The sequence below is a fragment of the Balaenoptera musculus genome, chromosome 13 (genome assembly GCF_009873245.2).
Source record: "Balaenoptera musculus isolate JJ_BM4_2016_0621 chromosome 13, mBalMus1.pri.v3, whole genome shotgun sequence".
Lineage (NCBI taxonomy): Eukaryota > Metazoa > Chordata > Mammalia > Artiodactyla > Balaenopteridae > Balaenoptera > Balaenoptera musculus.
The window spans coordinates 69,058,544-69,073,085 of record NC_045797.1 but is presented as its reverse complement, the minus strand read 5'-3'; the positions used below and the strand labels follow the sequence as shown (position 1 = coordinate 69,073,085).

The window sequence follows — 14,542 nt, the reverse complement described above, 5'->3', positions numbered from 1 at the left end:
GCTAAAGGAGATAAAAGGCAGCAGAGTTGCTAAGTGTAGGGAGTATGTCATTTATTGACCCTGCGTTCCCCCACTCACTGGTCACTACTCTTGACTCGCAGCACAACAGGTACAGAACTGCAAGGGATCATGCCCAGCTCCGTGATCACCAGATCCACCAGTTCTGGGGGGGTCACATCATAGACCAGATTCAACAACCGTAGGGACGAGTGGTTCTGCCAGTCAGCCAGGGCCACACGTTCTCCTCGCTCACACAGCAGATCGTCAGGGTCATCTGCAATGGGAGGTGTACCCTTTTACGTACTTTTAAAAAATAAGCTGTGGGCTTCCCTTGTGGCACAGTGGTTAAGAATCCACCTGCCAATGCAGGGGACACGGGTTCGAGCCCTGGTCCGGGAAGATCCCACATGCTGCGGAGCAACTAAGCCCGTGCGCCACAACTACTGCGCCTGCACTCTAGAGCCCATGAGCCACAACTACTGGAGTCCGCACACCTAGAGCCCGTGTCCGCAATGAGAAGCCCGCGCACCGCAATGAAGAGTAACCCCCACTCGCCGCAACTAGAGAAAACACGCGCACAGCAACGAAGACCCAACGCAGCCAAAAATAAATAAATAAAATAAATTTATAAAAAAATAAAAATAAAAAATAAGTTGTACTTCAACCTCCCCTCTCCCTCCCAAATCTTCTCAGGTCCCTGGAACCTTCTCTCCTGCCCTCCTGGGCCTCCTTACCTAGCTCATTAGAGACAAAGGCATCAGTCTGCACACGCTCACAAAACTTGTATGTTTCACAGCAGACCAACACTGGCACATTATGGGCCCGTGCCACCAGGGCCAGCTGTGCTGTCCCTACCCGTGACATCACAGACCCATTGGCCAGGAGTGCATGAGCTCCCAACAGCACCTTAGAAACCTATTTTGGAGAGTAGAGAGGAGGAAAAAAAATGTCATGTGTGACCAGTGCAGAATAAGTTTCCCAACTCTTACCCAGGACAGCAATATTAAGGCAATGGGTAACAAATCTTAATAAAGGCTCTTGGAAAACACCTGACCATTGACTCACCGCACCACCCACAGGAAAACTAAACTCTTTTGCCCTGTTCCCTCTCAGCGGCTACTAGTTTAATATAAGGTTCTCGCAATAGCTAGACATGCTGTATAACATGCTGTAGATGCTTCTCCTACTAAATATAAACACAGCTGTATAATTCTAGTATTTCTAGACAATTGCAATGTTGGGAAGGCCAGACTATGTCTATACTACTATACCATTTTACTCCAACTTTGGCGTCCTTTTCCTCTGCCCTCACCTCTGGGAGCACATAGGAAGCTGCAGGAATCAGCAGGTAGGAGGCAGGGACCCCAGCACGGACCAGAGAACGTAGCGTGTGCTTTCCCTCCAGCCGTGGCCGGCTGTCCACCACTACCACCCGAAACCGCCGGCCCTTAGCCCAAGCCTCCTGAAGAATTCGTGATACCAGAGATGAGCTGGAGTGAATGGAGAGGAGGATTCAGTTATACATGTCACTGACTGATGGTCAGCTCATTCCTAAAGGGCAAAGGGGCAGTTCCTTCTTCAAATCACTTCACTCCCCAATTTTCTCTGTCATAGCATCTGGCCCATACCATCCATATACCAGGATCACATCTCCATTACTGATCTTCTCATAAGCATAGCGTGAGATTGCCTCAGCTGCAAGCACAATCTTCTCTCGCACGTATCGATCGATGGCTTCTCGAAGTTCTGACTTGGCCTAAATGGAGCAAGATACTTATGGAACAAGAAATGAACACAACTTTCCCTTTATCATGCTGGATGCTTGAATATGCATATAATGACAGGCCTAAAGGGGGCCAAGGTCAGACAGACCAACCACCTCCTTAACCCTTGACCAGGCAGACCAGAGAGTTGCCCCTCTGGGAGTCCCGAACATGTTTCCAGCTCTATCCCCCAGGTGCATGCCTTGCTCATTCCTCATACTCATCACCTCCTCTTCCCGCTTGGAGCTGCTCACACCCGTGATCTCCTTGTTAAGGAACTTGATGGCGTTGTACATGCTCGCGGACAGGGGACGGCACTGAGTCAGGAAGCTACAACAACAACACCTTGCATCTGTGCAACTCTTCACAGCTCACAAAGCTTTCACATTTAAAAACATTTTTTTAAAAAGAAAACAGAAAAATGAGAATAGAGATAGAAGAGCAAGAAAAAGGGTCCAAGAAAAGGACTGAGCAAGGTGGGGTGGGAGTGGATGTGCAGTGGTCATCCTTACCTAAAGTAGGGCTTTAGTTTATTCACTAGGTCCCTTGACAGTTCTTCATTGGGAGGTGTGGTGTAGTCCTGAATCACCTGTAGGGTACACAAGTTGATCAGCAAAATGCGCCCTAACAAAAGTCTCTGAAAGGGGGATAGGGTAAGCTTCTCTGAGAATAGTCTTCTGAGGGTACAGTCATTCCCTCTTCCCCCCAGAGATTACTCTGGGTGAGAAAAGCTGGGGTAGTGTTGGGGAAGGTGAGGCTGGATCATAAGAGGTAACAAGATGGGACATACCTGCTGCAAGGCATGAAGCAGGGCAATGCACCGGGCATTGGAGCCACTGACCAGGCCCTGGGAGTACTGCAGGCCGAGTCGCACCATGGCTGGGTGGATCACAGAGGATGGGATGCTGATGGGATGGCGGTGTCACACACTTTGCAAGGGAACTTGAGCACCTACCGCCCACCTGCCCCTGATGAAAAGAAACCTCCTTCACTCGCACAGACACCCCCATTTCCTCTAGAGTTCTGCCTTGTGTTCATGCTTCTTTCCACAGATCCAACCTCAAGTTTCCAGTCACTTTCAAATCAGAATTACTAAAACTCCTCATGCTTAAAAATTATGACAATTTCATAAGCTCCTACCTCATAAACTGGGTCAGAGAGTTTTGTCTGCTGTACTGGGGTAGGTGGGAGAAGAGACTGACTTTGGATCCATAATCCTTTCGTGTAGGAACCTTGACAAAACAGGGGAACAGGACCAAGGGCCTAGAGTTTAAAACTGTGCGATAATTCTGGGAAGGAAGAAGATGGTGAGCCAAATACCCATCCTTTTCCAGAGTCTCACTTCGCCCCGAGCACCTTTCCTCCCTCTATTCCATCTCCCTAGGCTCTTTCTGGCCACACACCAAACCCACTTCCTACCTGCTGCCGTTCTGGTTTTTTAACAAGCCTTCTCAGAAGCGTGGGGTTATCAACCTGACTATGCTCGGGTAGACGTTTCACTCCTAGAAGATAACAATCGTGTTTTCAAGACACTGTAGGTGATAATGAGAAATCTGCTTTCAGGGCATAAGGGACATCGAGAAAGATTTGAGAGAGAGACGGAAAAAAACAGGAGAAAAAGAGTAGAAAAAGAAACGGGTAGAATGAGGTTAAGGAGAGAATTGTGAACTCTGGGAACCAAGGTGAAAATTGGGAGCTGTTTTACTGTGGGGAAGCCTGAGCTAACATAGGCATTTGAATCAACAGAGGTCTTGAAGTGAAGATACCTGAGGGCATTTCTCCAGCTGTGCTGGGGCAGGCCTGAGGAGGTGGCCCTCCTTGGTCCCCTTTTCTTGCCTGCTTCAGGGCCCGCTCAGCCTCCTGCTTGGCCCGCCTTTCAGCTCGAAGTTCAGCCTTACTCCGACCTGCTGGAACTTTCTCCTTGGCACTGCCCAACTGACTGTCCAGTCCAGGCAGGTCTTTGGTCGGGCCTGCTAAAGGTAGAAGGAAGAGGTGCCCAAGCCCCAGGTAGGTAATAGCTATGCCCCAACCAAAGCTTCTTTTCCTGTTTATCTAAACTTTTTCCCTTTTCACTTGTTCAAACCAACTTTGTCCTGTCTCCCCCTCTTCTCTCCCACCACATCCCTTTACCAGCTCCAAACCCCGGCCCTTTAAAAAAGCCCCCGCACCTTGACAATGGGCTGCAGATACAGCAGAGCCAGTTTCTGGTTCTGCCCCCTTTTCCTCCTTCCGTTTCTTCTTCTGCTGTTTCTTTTCCTTCCGAAGCTGCAGCTTTTCTTCTTGGGTCATCTCCCTCCCCCCTGCCTAAGACACAGACATAGAACACTGCTCTTCCCCAACAATTCCAAAAATGAATAAACACTACTGGATACTTACTAGTCTCCCACAGGATCCCTAATCCTTCCTAAGTCTCAGCAGCTACCTGTTACGAGCTTAGAGCCCACAGGAATCTCCTGCAAGTCACAGTCACATTAGCATTAGGGCTGAAAAAGCTCTGTAAAATCTCTTGGCTTTACCAAGAAATAAAGTGAAACGGGGATGAAGATTGGGGCGGAATGAAGTTGACACGGCCTCCTGCGTACCGCCTGACAGGCGGCTAGGGAGGGCACCCGCACTTACCCCAGGCCGAGGAACAAGCTCCGCCTTCATCCCAGATCCCGAGTCTGCATCAGAAAACAGGGCACAAAGTGAACCAGAGAGGCTCCGGGAGGGTTTGCGGGGACACGTACTCGGCGCTGCTAGCTGCTGGGTCTGCATGACCACGCGTCCGCCACCAGGCGGGAGGTGAGCCGGGGATCAGCGTGGGGTACGCAGTGCGCGGCAGGATCAAAGGGAAGGGGGGCGGGGGAAGGAGGGAGCACGCACACCTCCCGGAGGAACAAGCCCTTACGCGGCAAGGAGTGCGCCCGAGGCAGTGCGGAACAGAGTCCGGCGTGGCGCGGCAACCGAACGACGGGGCCCAGAGCTACTCAGGGCCCATCAGTAGCCATCCGGGGCCCGTCCGCTCGCGTACATGTTTGTGCGCCCGGCCCTTCACTCACCCTCGCGAACAGCCACGGCCACGGCAGCCATCATCCTCCGTCCTAGGCTCCGCCCGCCTGGGTCACAGGGACTACAGCGCCCCCTGGGCCGACAGCCTCGGCGCCCAGCCCCAACCGGACTACAAGCCCCGAAGTGCTCTGGGGCTCTGCCCCTGGCTACGGGTCGCGATAAGGGCCTTCTCAGCTTCGGGCTCCCAATCCCGGCTGTCGGCTCTTGCCCTTTAGACTACAGTTCCCAGGATGCCGGGGGCGCTGCGCCCCAGAGCGGACGTTCCCAGCCCTTCCCATCTCTGATCGCAAGTCCCCCGCAAAATGGCGAGCGAGGCTGCGGGGACGCGCTGAGGAGCGGAGGCGAGCGTGCAAAGCCGCTGTGGCCCTCACAGTCCGGACCCGGCCGGGCCCTGCCGCAGGGAACATGCACTTTTCCATTCCTGAAACCGAGTCCCGCAGCGGGGACAGCGGCGGCTCCGCCTACGTGGTGAGGAGCGGCCGGAGCCCGGCCGGGCAGGGGCGGGGATAACGGGCCGGAGCCCTCTCCGAGCGGCCTCCGAAGTCTGGCCGCCACTTTTCGGGCCTGGTCACAGGCCGCCGAGTCCCGACGGCCTCGCTGGGAGCTTATATTACGTCTCAGATTCATCCAAAGGTCGCCCCAGCTCCTGTAGGTCCTTTGTTCGGCCGCATCGCCTCCCCCGGCTGGGCCGTGGCTACTCTGGTGGGCGTCCCTGGCCTCTTGGGGAGGAAGACTGCAGCCTGAGCGCCCGGGTTTACCCCGACTGGTCCTTCTGCTTTGGGACCTGGCTCTGGGGAAAATCGACTGGCCACCTTTGGAAGATCTCGGCGCGTTGCTCAGGCGGAGCTGTGGCAGGCAACTTCCGGCCAGGGTTCTCAAGCCCCGCCAAAATGGCGAGCTAGGCGAGCGACCCTAAAGACCGCGACCCTAAACTGCTTGCCTGCTTTTGTGTCCTCAGGCCTATAACATTCACGTGAATGGAGTCCTGCACTGTCGGGTGCGCTACAGCCAACTCCTGGGGCTGCACGAGCAGGTGGGACTAGCACCCCTGCCTTGAGGCAGCTTCAAGCCCTTTTCTACACCTGGGCATCAGTGTCTCCATTTCCGTCCTCGTCGCTTTCCCGTAGGCTGTAGTTCCCCTTTAATCACTGCCACAAGGGAGGATTTGGTGCTTTATCTTATCGTCTGACATTTCCGGGGAACTCCCAGGAAGCTTAATGTCTGCCACTAACTGCTCCTCCCTATACTCACATACTCCCTCCTTTCTCCTCTGTCCCCATCTTACACAGCCTGTACACTGCCTGTGCCTGTGCATGGAGAAAACGACAACCCTACCCCTACGCTGCCAAAGCACTTTCCTTCTCTCATCTGAGCTGCAACTTGATATTCTTTTCCTTGCTCATATTGATACAAACCATTCACCAGTTTCTGTGTTCCTTGACTCACCTGAGCGGGTGTAGCTGTTCCAGTTATCCTTATGTGTCTGTGATGTAATGTTTCTCTGTTATCCTCACCAGATTCTGAGCTCTGTATTTAACTCGGTACAGAGTCCTGGTTTTACTGATAACTAGTTTTGCAACCCTGAGCAAGTTACCTGATTTCTTTGGGCCTCAGCTTGTACAACTAAAAATGGAGTCATTGATCTGCAAAGTCCCTTTAAGTCCTAAAACTTCGTGAATATATTTAGCTGTTACTTAACTGTGCACATAAACTTTCCTTACAAAGCCCTTTGCTTCCTGTGAGGGTTCAATGAACACAGCTTTGCTAGATAATCAAGGGTCTCCCTAGGCCCTGGCCCTATACAAACCCTTCCCACACTGTGGAGGGACTGACTTGTACACTGTAAGATTGGAAAGAACATATATCTAGGACAGAGGAACGGCTCCCTTGGGATGCTGCCCCTGCCAAAGGAATGATTTCCTGGATGACCAGGGTAGATAGGGGAGCAGGGACTAAGGAAAGGGAAGGGGAGACCTAGAGAACATTATGAATGTGGATTGCCTCTTCTCATTTGCTATGTTTATGTGAAGAGTTGTATCTCTTTCTCCAAATAGCTTCGGAAGGAATATGGGGCCAATGTGCTTCCTGCATTTCCCCCAAAGAAGCTTTTCTCTCTGACACCCGCTGAGGTAGAACAGAGGAGAGAGCAGTTAGAGAAGTACATGCAAGCTGGTGAGTGGTTGGAGGGAACTTTAGGCTGACTCTGTTGAGGACTATGGAGAGAGACTTAAAACAGCTGATTTTATAGAAGGTCCTGAAGGAATCTGTAGATCTGGGAAGCCTATTGTTTTATCTATTATTTAATTAGCAAAAGTAAATAGCATGCAAGGATGTTCTAATATCTAGGTACCAGCAAAGCAATTTGGGCACTGACATCTATGAGAAATACTAATATAGCACTAACTAGTCTTAAAGCAGTTTCGATCGGCGGGGAGAACTTAATTTGTATCTGATGTGCTTTAGATGAACATTATTTTTCCCTAGTTCTATAGACTGGACTCAACTAGATGGTAGCCAAGGGTGGGGCAGGTGAAGAATTTATGCAAACAGTGAGTGAGGTGAGGCCAGTTGGGAGATGTGACAAGCCACCATCAGCCCAGGAAAGGGGACCTGGGGGGCCTGCCAAAAAGAGAACTGGGGGGATCCAAGAGGGAATCATAAGTTATTAGAACATCATTCTCTTGTCCCCACAGTTCGGCAAGACCCATTGCTTGGGAGCAGTGAGACCTTCAATAGTTTCCTGCGTCGGGCGCAACAGGTAAGGTTTTGGATGGGACCAAGATTTAAGGGAAGCACCTTCCTGCAGGGCCACATCATTTTAATGAGGTGGGTACAGAGGAGCCATCCTGGCACCTTTCTGTATGGAATGGGGCTTCTGCTCTACCAGTGAAATCAAGGAAACCCAGTCTATAATTAAACAGCTGAGAATAAAATCACCAGAGGGACCTACAATACAACATAGTTGGGAAGGGTCAGAGCTAGACGCTGGGCATGTTGTTAACAAGGCGCCTCCCATTCCCGTGTATGCTCACAACCAGGAGACACAGCAGGTCCCAACAGAAGAGGTCTCCTTGGAAGTGCTGCTTAGCAACGGGCAGAAAGTTCTGGTCAATGTGCTAACTTCAGATCAGACTGAGGATGTCCTGGAGGTGAGGCGCTTGTTCTGCACTGCCCCTCCTCCCCCTGCACCCCAGGTTCCCAGGCTTGGGGTGACTGGAACCATCCAGCATGATGAGCTGTATTTCCTTCCCTATCCCTAGGCTGTGGCTGCAAAGCTGGATCTTCCAGATGACTTGATCGGATACTTTAGTCTCTTTCTAGTTCGAGAAAAAGAGGATGGAGCCTTTTCGTGTGAGTTTGTCTGGACTTTACAGCTTTCCTCTGTTTCCACTAGTGAATTTGCCTGTCTCCCCCAAGAATGTGGCATTTCCCCAGGGCTTCTCTCTTGATTTCCCTCCCCTGAGTTTCATGACATTTTCTTTTTCTTTTCTTTCTTTTTTTTTTTTTTTATAAACCCACAGTTGTACGGAAGTTGCAGGAGTTTGAGCTGCCTTATGTGTCTGTTGCCAGTCTTCGGAGTCAAGAGTATAAGATTGTGCTAAGGAAGAGGTCAGGGCTGGGCTTGGAGGAGGGAGACGGTGCTGGACTGGATTATGGGGCCACGTATTGAGACAGAATAATCTGGATAAGGGGGTAGTGCTGGGTGTTTCTACCAGGCCTCCCAAGCTTCCTCCAGCTGTATCGCCATTAGCCCCATAGTTCCAGATTGCTCCGGTTTTGCCCCTTTTCCATTCTGCCTCTTGCCTTCCCCCAGCTTAGCCCCATTACCCCTTTCCACCCCTTGGCCTCACAGTTATTGGGACTCTGCCTATGATGACGATGTCATGGAGAACCGGGTTGGCCTGAACCTGCTTTATGCTCAGGTGAGCTTGAGCTGCCTCAGAACCCTTCCCCTGAAAATGGCTCTGGTGTCCCTCTGCCAAGAAAACTCCTTTCGTATCTTTACTGCCAGTTCATGGGGAAGTTTCTAGAATACTCTCAGGGCATATGGCACAACCTCTACTCTCCCTGCTTTGTAAGCTGATATGGTCAAGGACTCAACTGCGAAGAGCTTGCTCAAATGTGGGGCTAGGGGTCAGGCTGGACAGAGGTAACTGGACACTCTGGATCTCTGACTGGGAGCCCCGAACCCCCCACCCCTTGTCTCCGCTGTAGACAGTATCAGACATTGAGCGTGGGTGGATCCTAGTCACCAAGGAGCAGCACCGGCAGCTCAAATCACTGCAAGAGAAGGTCTCCAAGAAGGAGGTGAGCCCTGCCTCCCTGTCTCCCTCCAAGGGGTTGCTTCCTCTGGGCTGTCCCACTTCCCCTCCTGACCCGTCCCGCGTGCTGACTGGGTTTCAGTTCCTGCGTCTGGCCCAGACACTGCGGCACTATGGCTACTTGCGCTTCGATGCCTGTGTGGCTGATTTCCCGGAGAAGGACTGTCCGGTGGTGGTGAGCGCAGGCAACAGTGAGCTCAGCCTCCAGCTCCGCCTGCCTGGCCAGCAACTCCGTGAAGGCTCCTTCCGGGTCACCCGCATGCGGTGCTGGCGGGTCACCTCCTCTGTGAGTTGGGGTAGGAGGGGGAGACCTTGGGGATGGAGGCCCGGCAAGCCTTGAGCTTCAGGAATGGGCTGGAGTGGGTCAGGGAGAGGCACATCGGTCAGAATGAGCTCAGCCTAATTCTTACCCTTCCTCTCCCAGGTGCCACTGCCCAGTGGAGGCACAAGCAGCCCAGGTCGGGGCCGGGGTGAGGTGCGCCTGGAACTGGCTTTTGAATACCTCATGAGCAAGGACCGGCTACAGTGGGTCACCATCACCAGCCCCCAGGTGTGAGCCCACCCTCAGGCCTCCTCTGGAGCCCATTGCACCGTCTCTCTTAGATACCCAAGTCTAGGGCTTCCAGGACTCCATGTGAGTGGGAGCCCTTGTCTTAGGGGTGCTGGGCTCAGGATGACCACTGTAGTCAGGCTGAGCTCTCTCCTTGCCCTCAGGCTATCATGATGAGCATCTGCTTGCAGTCCATGGTAGATGAACTGATGGTGAAGAAATCCGGCGGCAGCATCAGGAAGGTAAGCAGCAAGCACGGACCAAGCAGCTGAGCGGTTGTGCTCTCCCTGCCTTTTGTCCTAGGTGTGACGCCTCTCCTGAGAGGGAGGGGAAGGGATTGGGATTCCAGAGGGAGTGGCCAGCCCTTATCAGCACCTCATGTCTCCATCCCCAGATGCTACGCCGGCGGGTGGGGAGCACCCTGAGACGCTCAGACAGCCAGCAAGCAGTGAAGTCCCCACCGCTGCTTGTAAGTACTACTCCCTGGTCAGTCCCCCAGCCCCCAGGCCTTGTGTCACCTCCCCAGTGAGGTCTCTGACACCTCTGCCTCCTCCTCCCTAGGAGTCACCTGATGCCAGCCGGGAGTCCATGGTCAAACTCTCAGTGAGTTTCCCACGAGGGTTGGTGAGGTTGGTGTTTGTAGGGGACCTTAGGGAGGTTTGAGCCCTCTGACCCCGACCCTGCCTTTATTACAGAGCAAGCTGAGTGCCGTGAGCTTGCGGGGGATTGGCACTCCCAGCACAGATGCCAGTGCCAGTGATGTCCATGGCAATTTCGCCTTTGAGGGCATTGGAGACGAGGATCTGTGATCTCCAGAGCTTGGATGTCAGCCCTCTACCCTGGAGGAGTGTTCAGAAACTTGCCCTGTGCCTGTATCCCCCAAACTGGGGTATTTTTCTTCGTATCGTCCCCTTTTCTCCTCGGCCAGGGGCCTCCTAACCTGCCTTCCCTTCCCCTCCCCAGGGCTGGCTATACAAAGGATCGCTCAGAGCTGGCCTTCAATGCCAAATTAGCATTTAGTATTTTGCACAAAGTCCACGGGACCATGGCTACCTGCCTGGGGAGGAACCACAACTCCCCCCAGGCTGCTTCTGGCTTCTCGGGGCCATGAGCCAAGGGGATGGGCAGAGGTCTGTGTGTGGTCTGGCCCAGCTCCCCGTCATTAAACTCAGCCTGATTGCTGCCTACCTCTGGTTCCCTCTCACTGCCCCTGCTCCCCCCGTCACAGCATGGACTGCTGTGCTAAGCGTGAGGCCGAGCCGTGCTTGCCACTGGCGACTCAGCATAGACGTGGCTTTGTTAGTGTTTCCTTTATTATAAAGCACTGAAATAAGTTAAATAGACAGGTGTGAGGGTGGACAGTCCCCCAGCCAGTTCATCCACCGCCCCTGGGAGCAGTGGAGGTGGATACAGGGCCCTTCTCACTGAGCTTATGAAGTCGCATCAGTCAAGGCAAGGCCCCCTGGTCCATATGGGCCCCCCGCCCATGGGGTTTGGACTGGTCCGTATAGTGCCTAGGTTAGTCTGTGTGGAGCCCCTGGCCAGCGGGGGAGGAAGGAAAAGGTGGCTTCTGGTCCATCTGTATAAAACATACAGGAGGGTCAGGGCTAATCCATAGAGCCCTAGGGGAGAAGGACCTAGTTCAGGGTGAGTCTGTATGGAGAGCTCGGCTACCAGTGGCACCCAGGGCTGTTGGGCCCCGAGAGCTCAAAACAGAGGGGGGACTGTGAGGTGGGGCCCAGCCCTCAGAGGCAGAGAGGCCAGGCCCTCCTGCCCCACCGTGGCCGTGCACCTTCTGGTGGCGTTTGTAGTTGTCCCAGTGGCCCGTGGTATAGGCGCAGGTGGCACAGCGGAAGGGCTTCTCGCCGGTGTGCCGCAGCATGTGGCGTTTGAGGTTCATGCTCTGGTTGCAGCTGTAGTTGCAAAGGCTACACCGAAAAGGTTTGTCCCCAGAGTGGATTCGACCGTGACGCTTGAGGTTGGCCAGGTTGCCACAGGCATAGGGGCAGAGGGGGCACTTGTAGGGCTTCTCTCCTGTGTGGACACGCTGGTGCCGTTTCAGGTTATCCAGATGAGCAGAGGCATAAGGACAGCGGGCACAGCGGAAGGGCTTCTCGCCACTGTGCGTCTTCATGTGCCGAGCCAAGTGGTTGGGATAGTGAGTGGCAAAGGGGCAGAGGCTACAGGCAAAGCCTTTGTCACTGGGGCCCTGGGGTCCACCACTGGCACCACTTCCAGTCTCTCCTCGCATGCAGCGCCCACACATGGCTGCTCCCAGCCGACTACCCTCCCCCTCTTCCAGCTCTTGTCCACAGTTCCGGCAGGTCCAAGGGAACAGCAGCTCTGGCAGTGGTTCTGATCCAGTCCCACATAGGCCTTCCCCTTCACCCCTCAGCTGCCCACAGTCCGGCAGGAAACTGGCACCACCTGGTGGCACATGGAGGCTCAAATCTGGAAGCAGCAGGGCATCTGTAGAGACAATGAAACCTGGGCTATGAATCCAAGTACCCCTAAGGCCACCCACCCACGTCCGAGGTTCTTTGGTCCCTGGCTTTTTACCTTCAGGTCGCCGGGGCACTGCCCCCTCCTGCTCTGTGGGACTGGGAGGCCGGGCAGGACGTGGAGCACAGCAGCGGAAGCCACAGGTCGGGCAGGGAGGAGTGGGGGGCCCCGCGTGGGTGCGCTGATGCCGCCTCAGGTTGCCCAGGCTGCTGCAGGCAAAGGGGCAGTGGGGACAGCGGTAGGGCTTCTCGCCAGTGTGGGTGCGAGTATGTCGCGTCAGGTTGACGAGCTGGGCTGAGGCGTAGGGGCAGCGGCCACAGCGGAACGGCTTCTCCCCGCTGTGTGTCTGCATGTGCCGCTTCAGGTGGCTCGAGTAGTGGGACACGAAGGCGCAGAGGCGGCATGAGTATAGTAGCCGTGGGGGCAGCGGGGGCCCCCCACCCGGCCCTCCTGCCCCACAACACGGCCCCTCACCTGTGGGCCCCCCACACAGCTGGCAGGCTGGGCCTGGCCTCTCACCCCTGGCCTCCCCTGGACCCCTGGCTGGCTCCTCAACTTCACTCTCCGCACTTAGTGCCCGGCCGCCCCCAGACTCGTCGTCGCTCAGCCCATAGGGAAGCCCAGGCCTGGCCCCCAGAGAGTCTCCTGGTGAGACAGACATGAGAAGAGACATCAACACAGGCTAGGAACAGACTCCAAACTCCCTTTCTCACTTGTGGTCTCCCCACTTCCTGGGCTCCACCCTTCTCTTCAATTCAATGATCCTAAAAATTCAACACAAATCATCTACCTCCAAGTCTGGACTAACCTAGTGATGACAGAGTTGTACATAGGACCAATGAATGGAAAAAGATCAAGGGCTCACAGTGGACCACAGACTGAAATGAATCAATAATTAAATAATTAACTGATTCTTGGGATAAGAAAGTAAAAATACACAAGGCAGAGACCTGATACCTTTTTTCTAGTGCCTCTATCAGTAAGGACTCTTAGTTTTTATTTTATACTATCTCAAGAGGCAAAATTTGGAGGGAAGAGGAAACAAAGTAACGCATGTAATACCACTTCTAAGCCTAAAGGATGGATTCTCTTTTATATGGATTCCCTCAATGACTTTCAACATCATCCTTCAAAAGTGGCATTAGTGGATAGGTAGTGCAGCAAACTAGGATGGGGTGATGCTAAGATCACAGGGAAGAGGAATGTGGAAGGATATTTGAGGGCAGAGACTAATACCTCCATACAAGAGGAGTTTATGCTGCAGGTGAAAGGGAGTTAGATCAGCTGTAAATACTAGCTTGAATGAGGTTGCTTCCCTGAACCTCTTAAAAATAAACTCATATAAGGAATGGGCTAGGGAGCGGGATAAAGTTATTAAAAGGGCATTTACTTTTAACCAGTTGTTCCGTGTGATTCCTCTACTGTCCTATTCATACCACCTTTGAACCAGGCCCCAGAACCTGACCTCAACAAAGTGATGGACCATCAGGCAAATGAAGAAATCTAGCTCAAATCTAAACTAAACCAGCCCCAGTGGCAGGAAACGGTGTTTTGCTCACTGGCACTATACCGTAACCCGCCTCCTAAAGGCCGGGGTTCCAGCGGTCACTTCCTTAAGTAAGTCCCCCAAACCCACCTTCAGAGTCTCTCTCGAAGCCCATGAGCTGGTCGCTGTTGCCGTCACCTTCCTCCTCTTCCTCTTCTTCCTCAAATTCCAGATCCTGGCCTAGTAGCAAATCACTCTCCAATACCAGGGCCCCAGGTCCTTCGTCGAGGGAGTCTTCGGTATCCACTGAAGAGGGGAAGAGGCTTGTAGATCCTCCCTCAGGAACCGTGCCCATCATTCGCACCCGGGGAGCCAGCCCTCGCAGACCGTACTTCCCGCACTCGTAGACCCTCTCGGGTTCTGTTAGTACCTCGATGGGAAACTAGGAGTCCAGATCGCCCACCCCATCCCTCAAGAGTCCCCTCCACCCAGACCTGAACCCACACCACTGACCCCACCCCCGCTCCTCCCCACCGCGCAGCTCGTGACCCCTGACCCCTGACCTTTGACCCCCTCGCATTTCACGGGCTGCGGGTGGCTTTGCTTCCTTCGGGGCATCGTGACCGGCTCCAGCCCGACGCGCCTCCGGCCTGCGGCCGCCCGGCCCCGCCCCTCCCAATTCGGCCTGCCCGCCCTTCCCCTCAGGGCCCGCGGGCCGCCCCCATGCAGCGGCGCGGGCCCCGGGCAGCCCCCGGCCCTGGCCCCGGCGCCCAGCTCAGGCCGCTCCCGCCGCCGCCGCCGCGTCCATTCATGGAGCCCCCTACCCCCGCCCTACGGAGACCAGCTGGTACCTCCGTACTCGCTTCCG

At 54.1% G+C, this 14,542-nt stretch overlaps 3 protein-coding genes across 10 annotated transcripts; 1 reads left to right on the top strand and 2 right to left on the bottom strand.

Annotated features, from left to right (window-relative positions):
* Positions 1–30: 30 nt before the first annotated feature.
* Positions 31–4,914, bottom strand: EIF2B4 (eukaryotic translation initiation factor 2B subunit delta). Of its 7 annotated transcripts, none has more exons than XM_036873292.1 (13): positions 4,805–4,913; positions 4,383–4,426; positions 3,932–4,067; positions 3,530–3,733; positions 3,183–3,265; positions 2,904–2,995; positions 2,554–2,668; positions 2,276–2,352; positions 1,991–2,093; positions 1,629–1,756; positions 1,313–1,490; positions 735–915; positions 31–274 (listed from the first exon to the last, which is right to left on the bottom strand). In XM_036873292.1, exons 1-13 carry the CDS (start codon positions 4,836–4,838, stop codon positions 75–77), a joined length of 1,575 nt encoding a protein of 524 aa, XP_036729187.1. In that variant the 5' UTR covers positions 4,839–4,913; the 3' UTR covers positions 31–74. The 7 variants fall into 7 exon arrangements, with proteins under 7 accessions (XP_036729187.1, XP_036729185.1, XP_036729183.1 ...); XM_036873290.1 differs by lacking the exon at positions 4,805–4,913 and adding an exon at positions 4,654–4,780 and having other exon boundaries at positions 3,530–3,736; XM_036873291.1 differs by having other exon boundaries at positions 35–274; positions 3,530–3,736; positions 4,805–4,914.
* Positions 4,915–5,032: 118 nt separating this feature from the next.
* SNX17 (sorting nexin 17) lies at positions 5,033–10,873 on the top strand. Of its 2 annotated transcripts, XM_036873297.1 has the most exons (15): positions 5,053–5,282; positions 5,773–5,847; positions 6,869–6,986; positions 7,508–7,572; positions 7,853–7,963; positions 8,075–8,165; positions 8,336–8,423; positions 8,668–8,737; positions 9,030–9,122; positions 9,219–9,422; positions 9,561–9,686; positions 9,851–9,928; positions 10,081–10,155; positions 10,248–10,289; positions 10,382–10,873. In XM_036873297.1, exons 1-15 carry the CDS (start codon positions 5,220–5,222, stop codon positions 10,493–10,495), a joined length of 1,413 nt encoding a protein of 470 aa, XP_036729192.1. In that variant the 5' UTR covers positions 5,053–5,219; the 3' UTR covers positions 10,496–10,873. The 2 variants fall into 2 exon arrangements, with proteins under 2 accessions (XP_036729193.1, XP_036729192.1); XM_036873298.1 differs by lacking the exon at positions 5,773–5,847 and having other exon boundaries at positions 5,033–5,282.
* Positions 10,874–10,976: 103 nt separating this feature from the next.
* On the bottom strand, positions 10,977–14,469 carry ZNF513 (zinc finger protein 513). The gene is made up of 4 exons (XM_036873296.1): positions 14,238–14,469; positions 13,825–13,980; positions 12,246–12,833; positions 10,977–12,155 (listed from the first exon to the last, which is right to left on the bottom strand). The coding sequence occupies exons 1-4, from the start codon at positions 14,290–14,292 to the stop codon at positions 11,329–11,331; spliced, it is 1,626 nt and encodes a 541-aa protein (XP_036729191.1). The 5' UTR covers positions 14,293–14,469; the 3' UTR covers positions 10,977–11,328.
* Between the last annotated feature and the right edge of the window lie 73 nt (positions 14,470–14,542).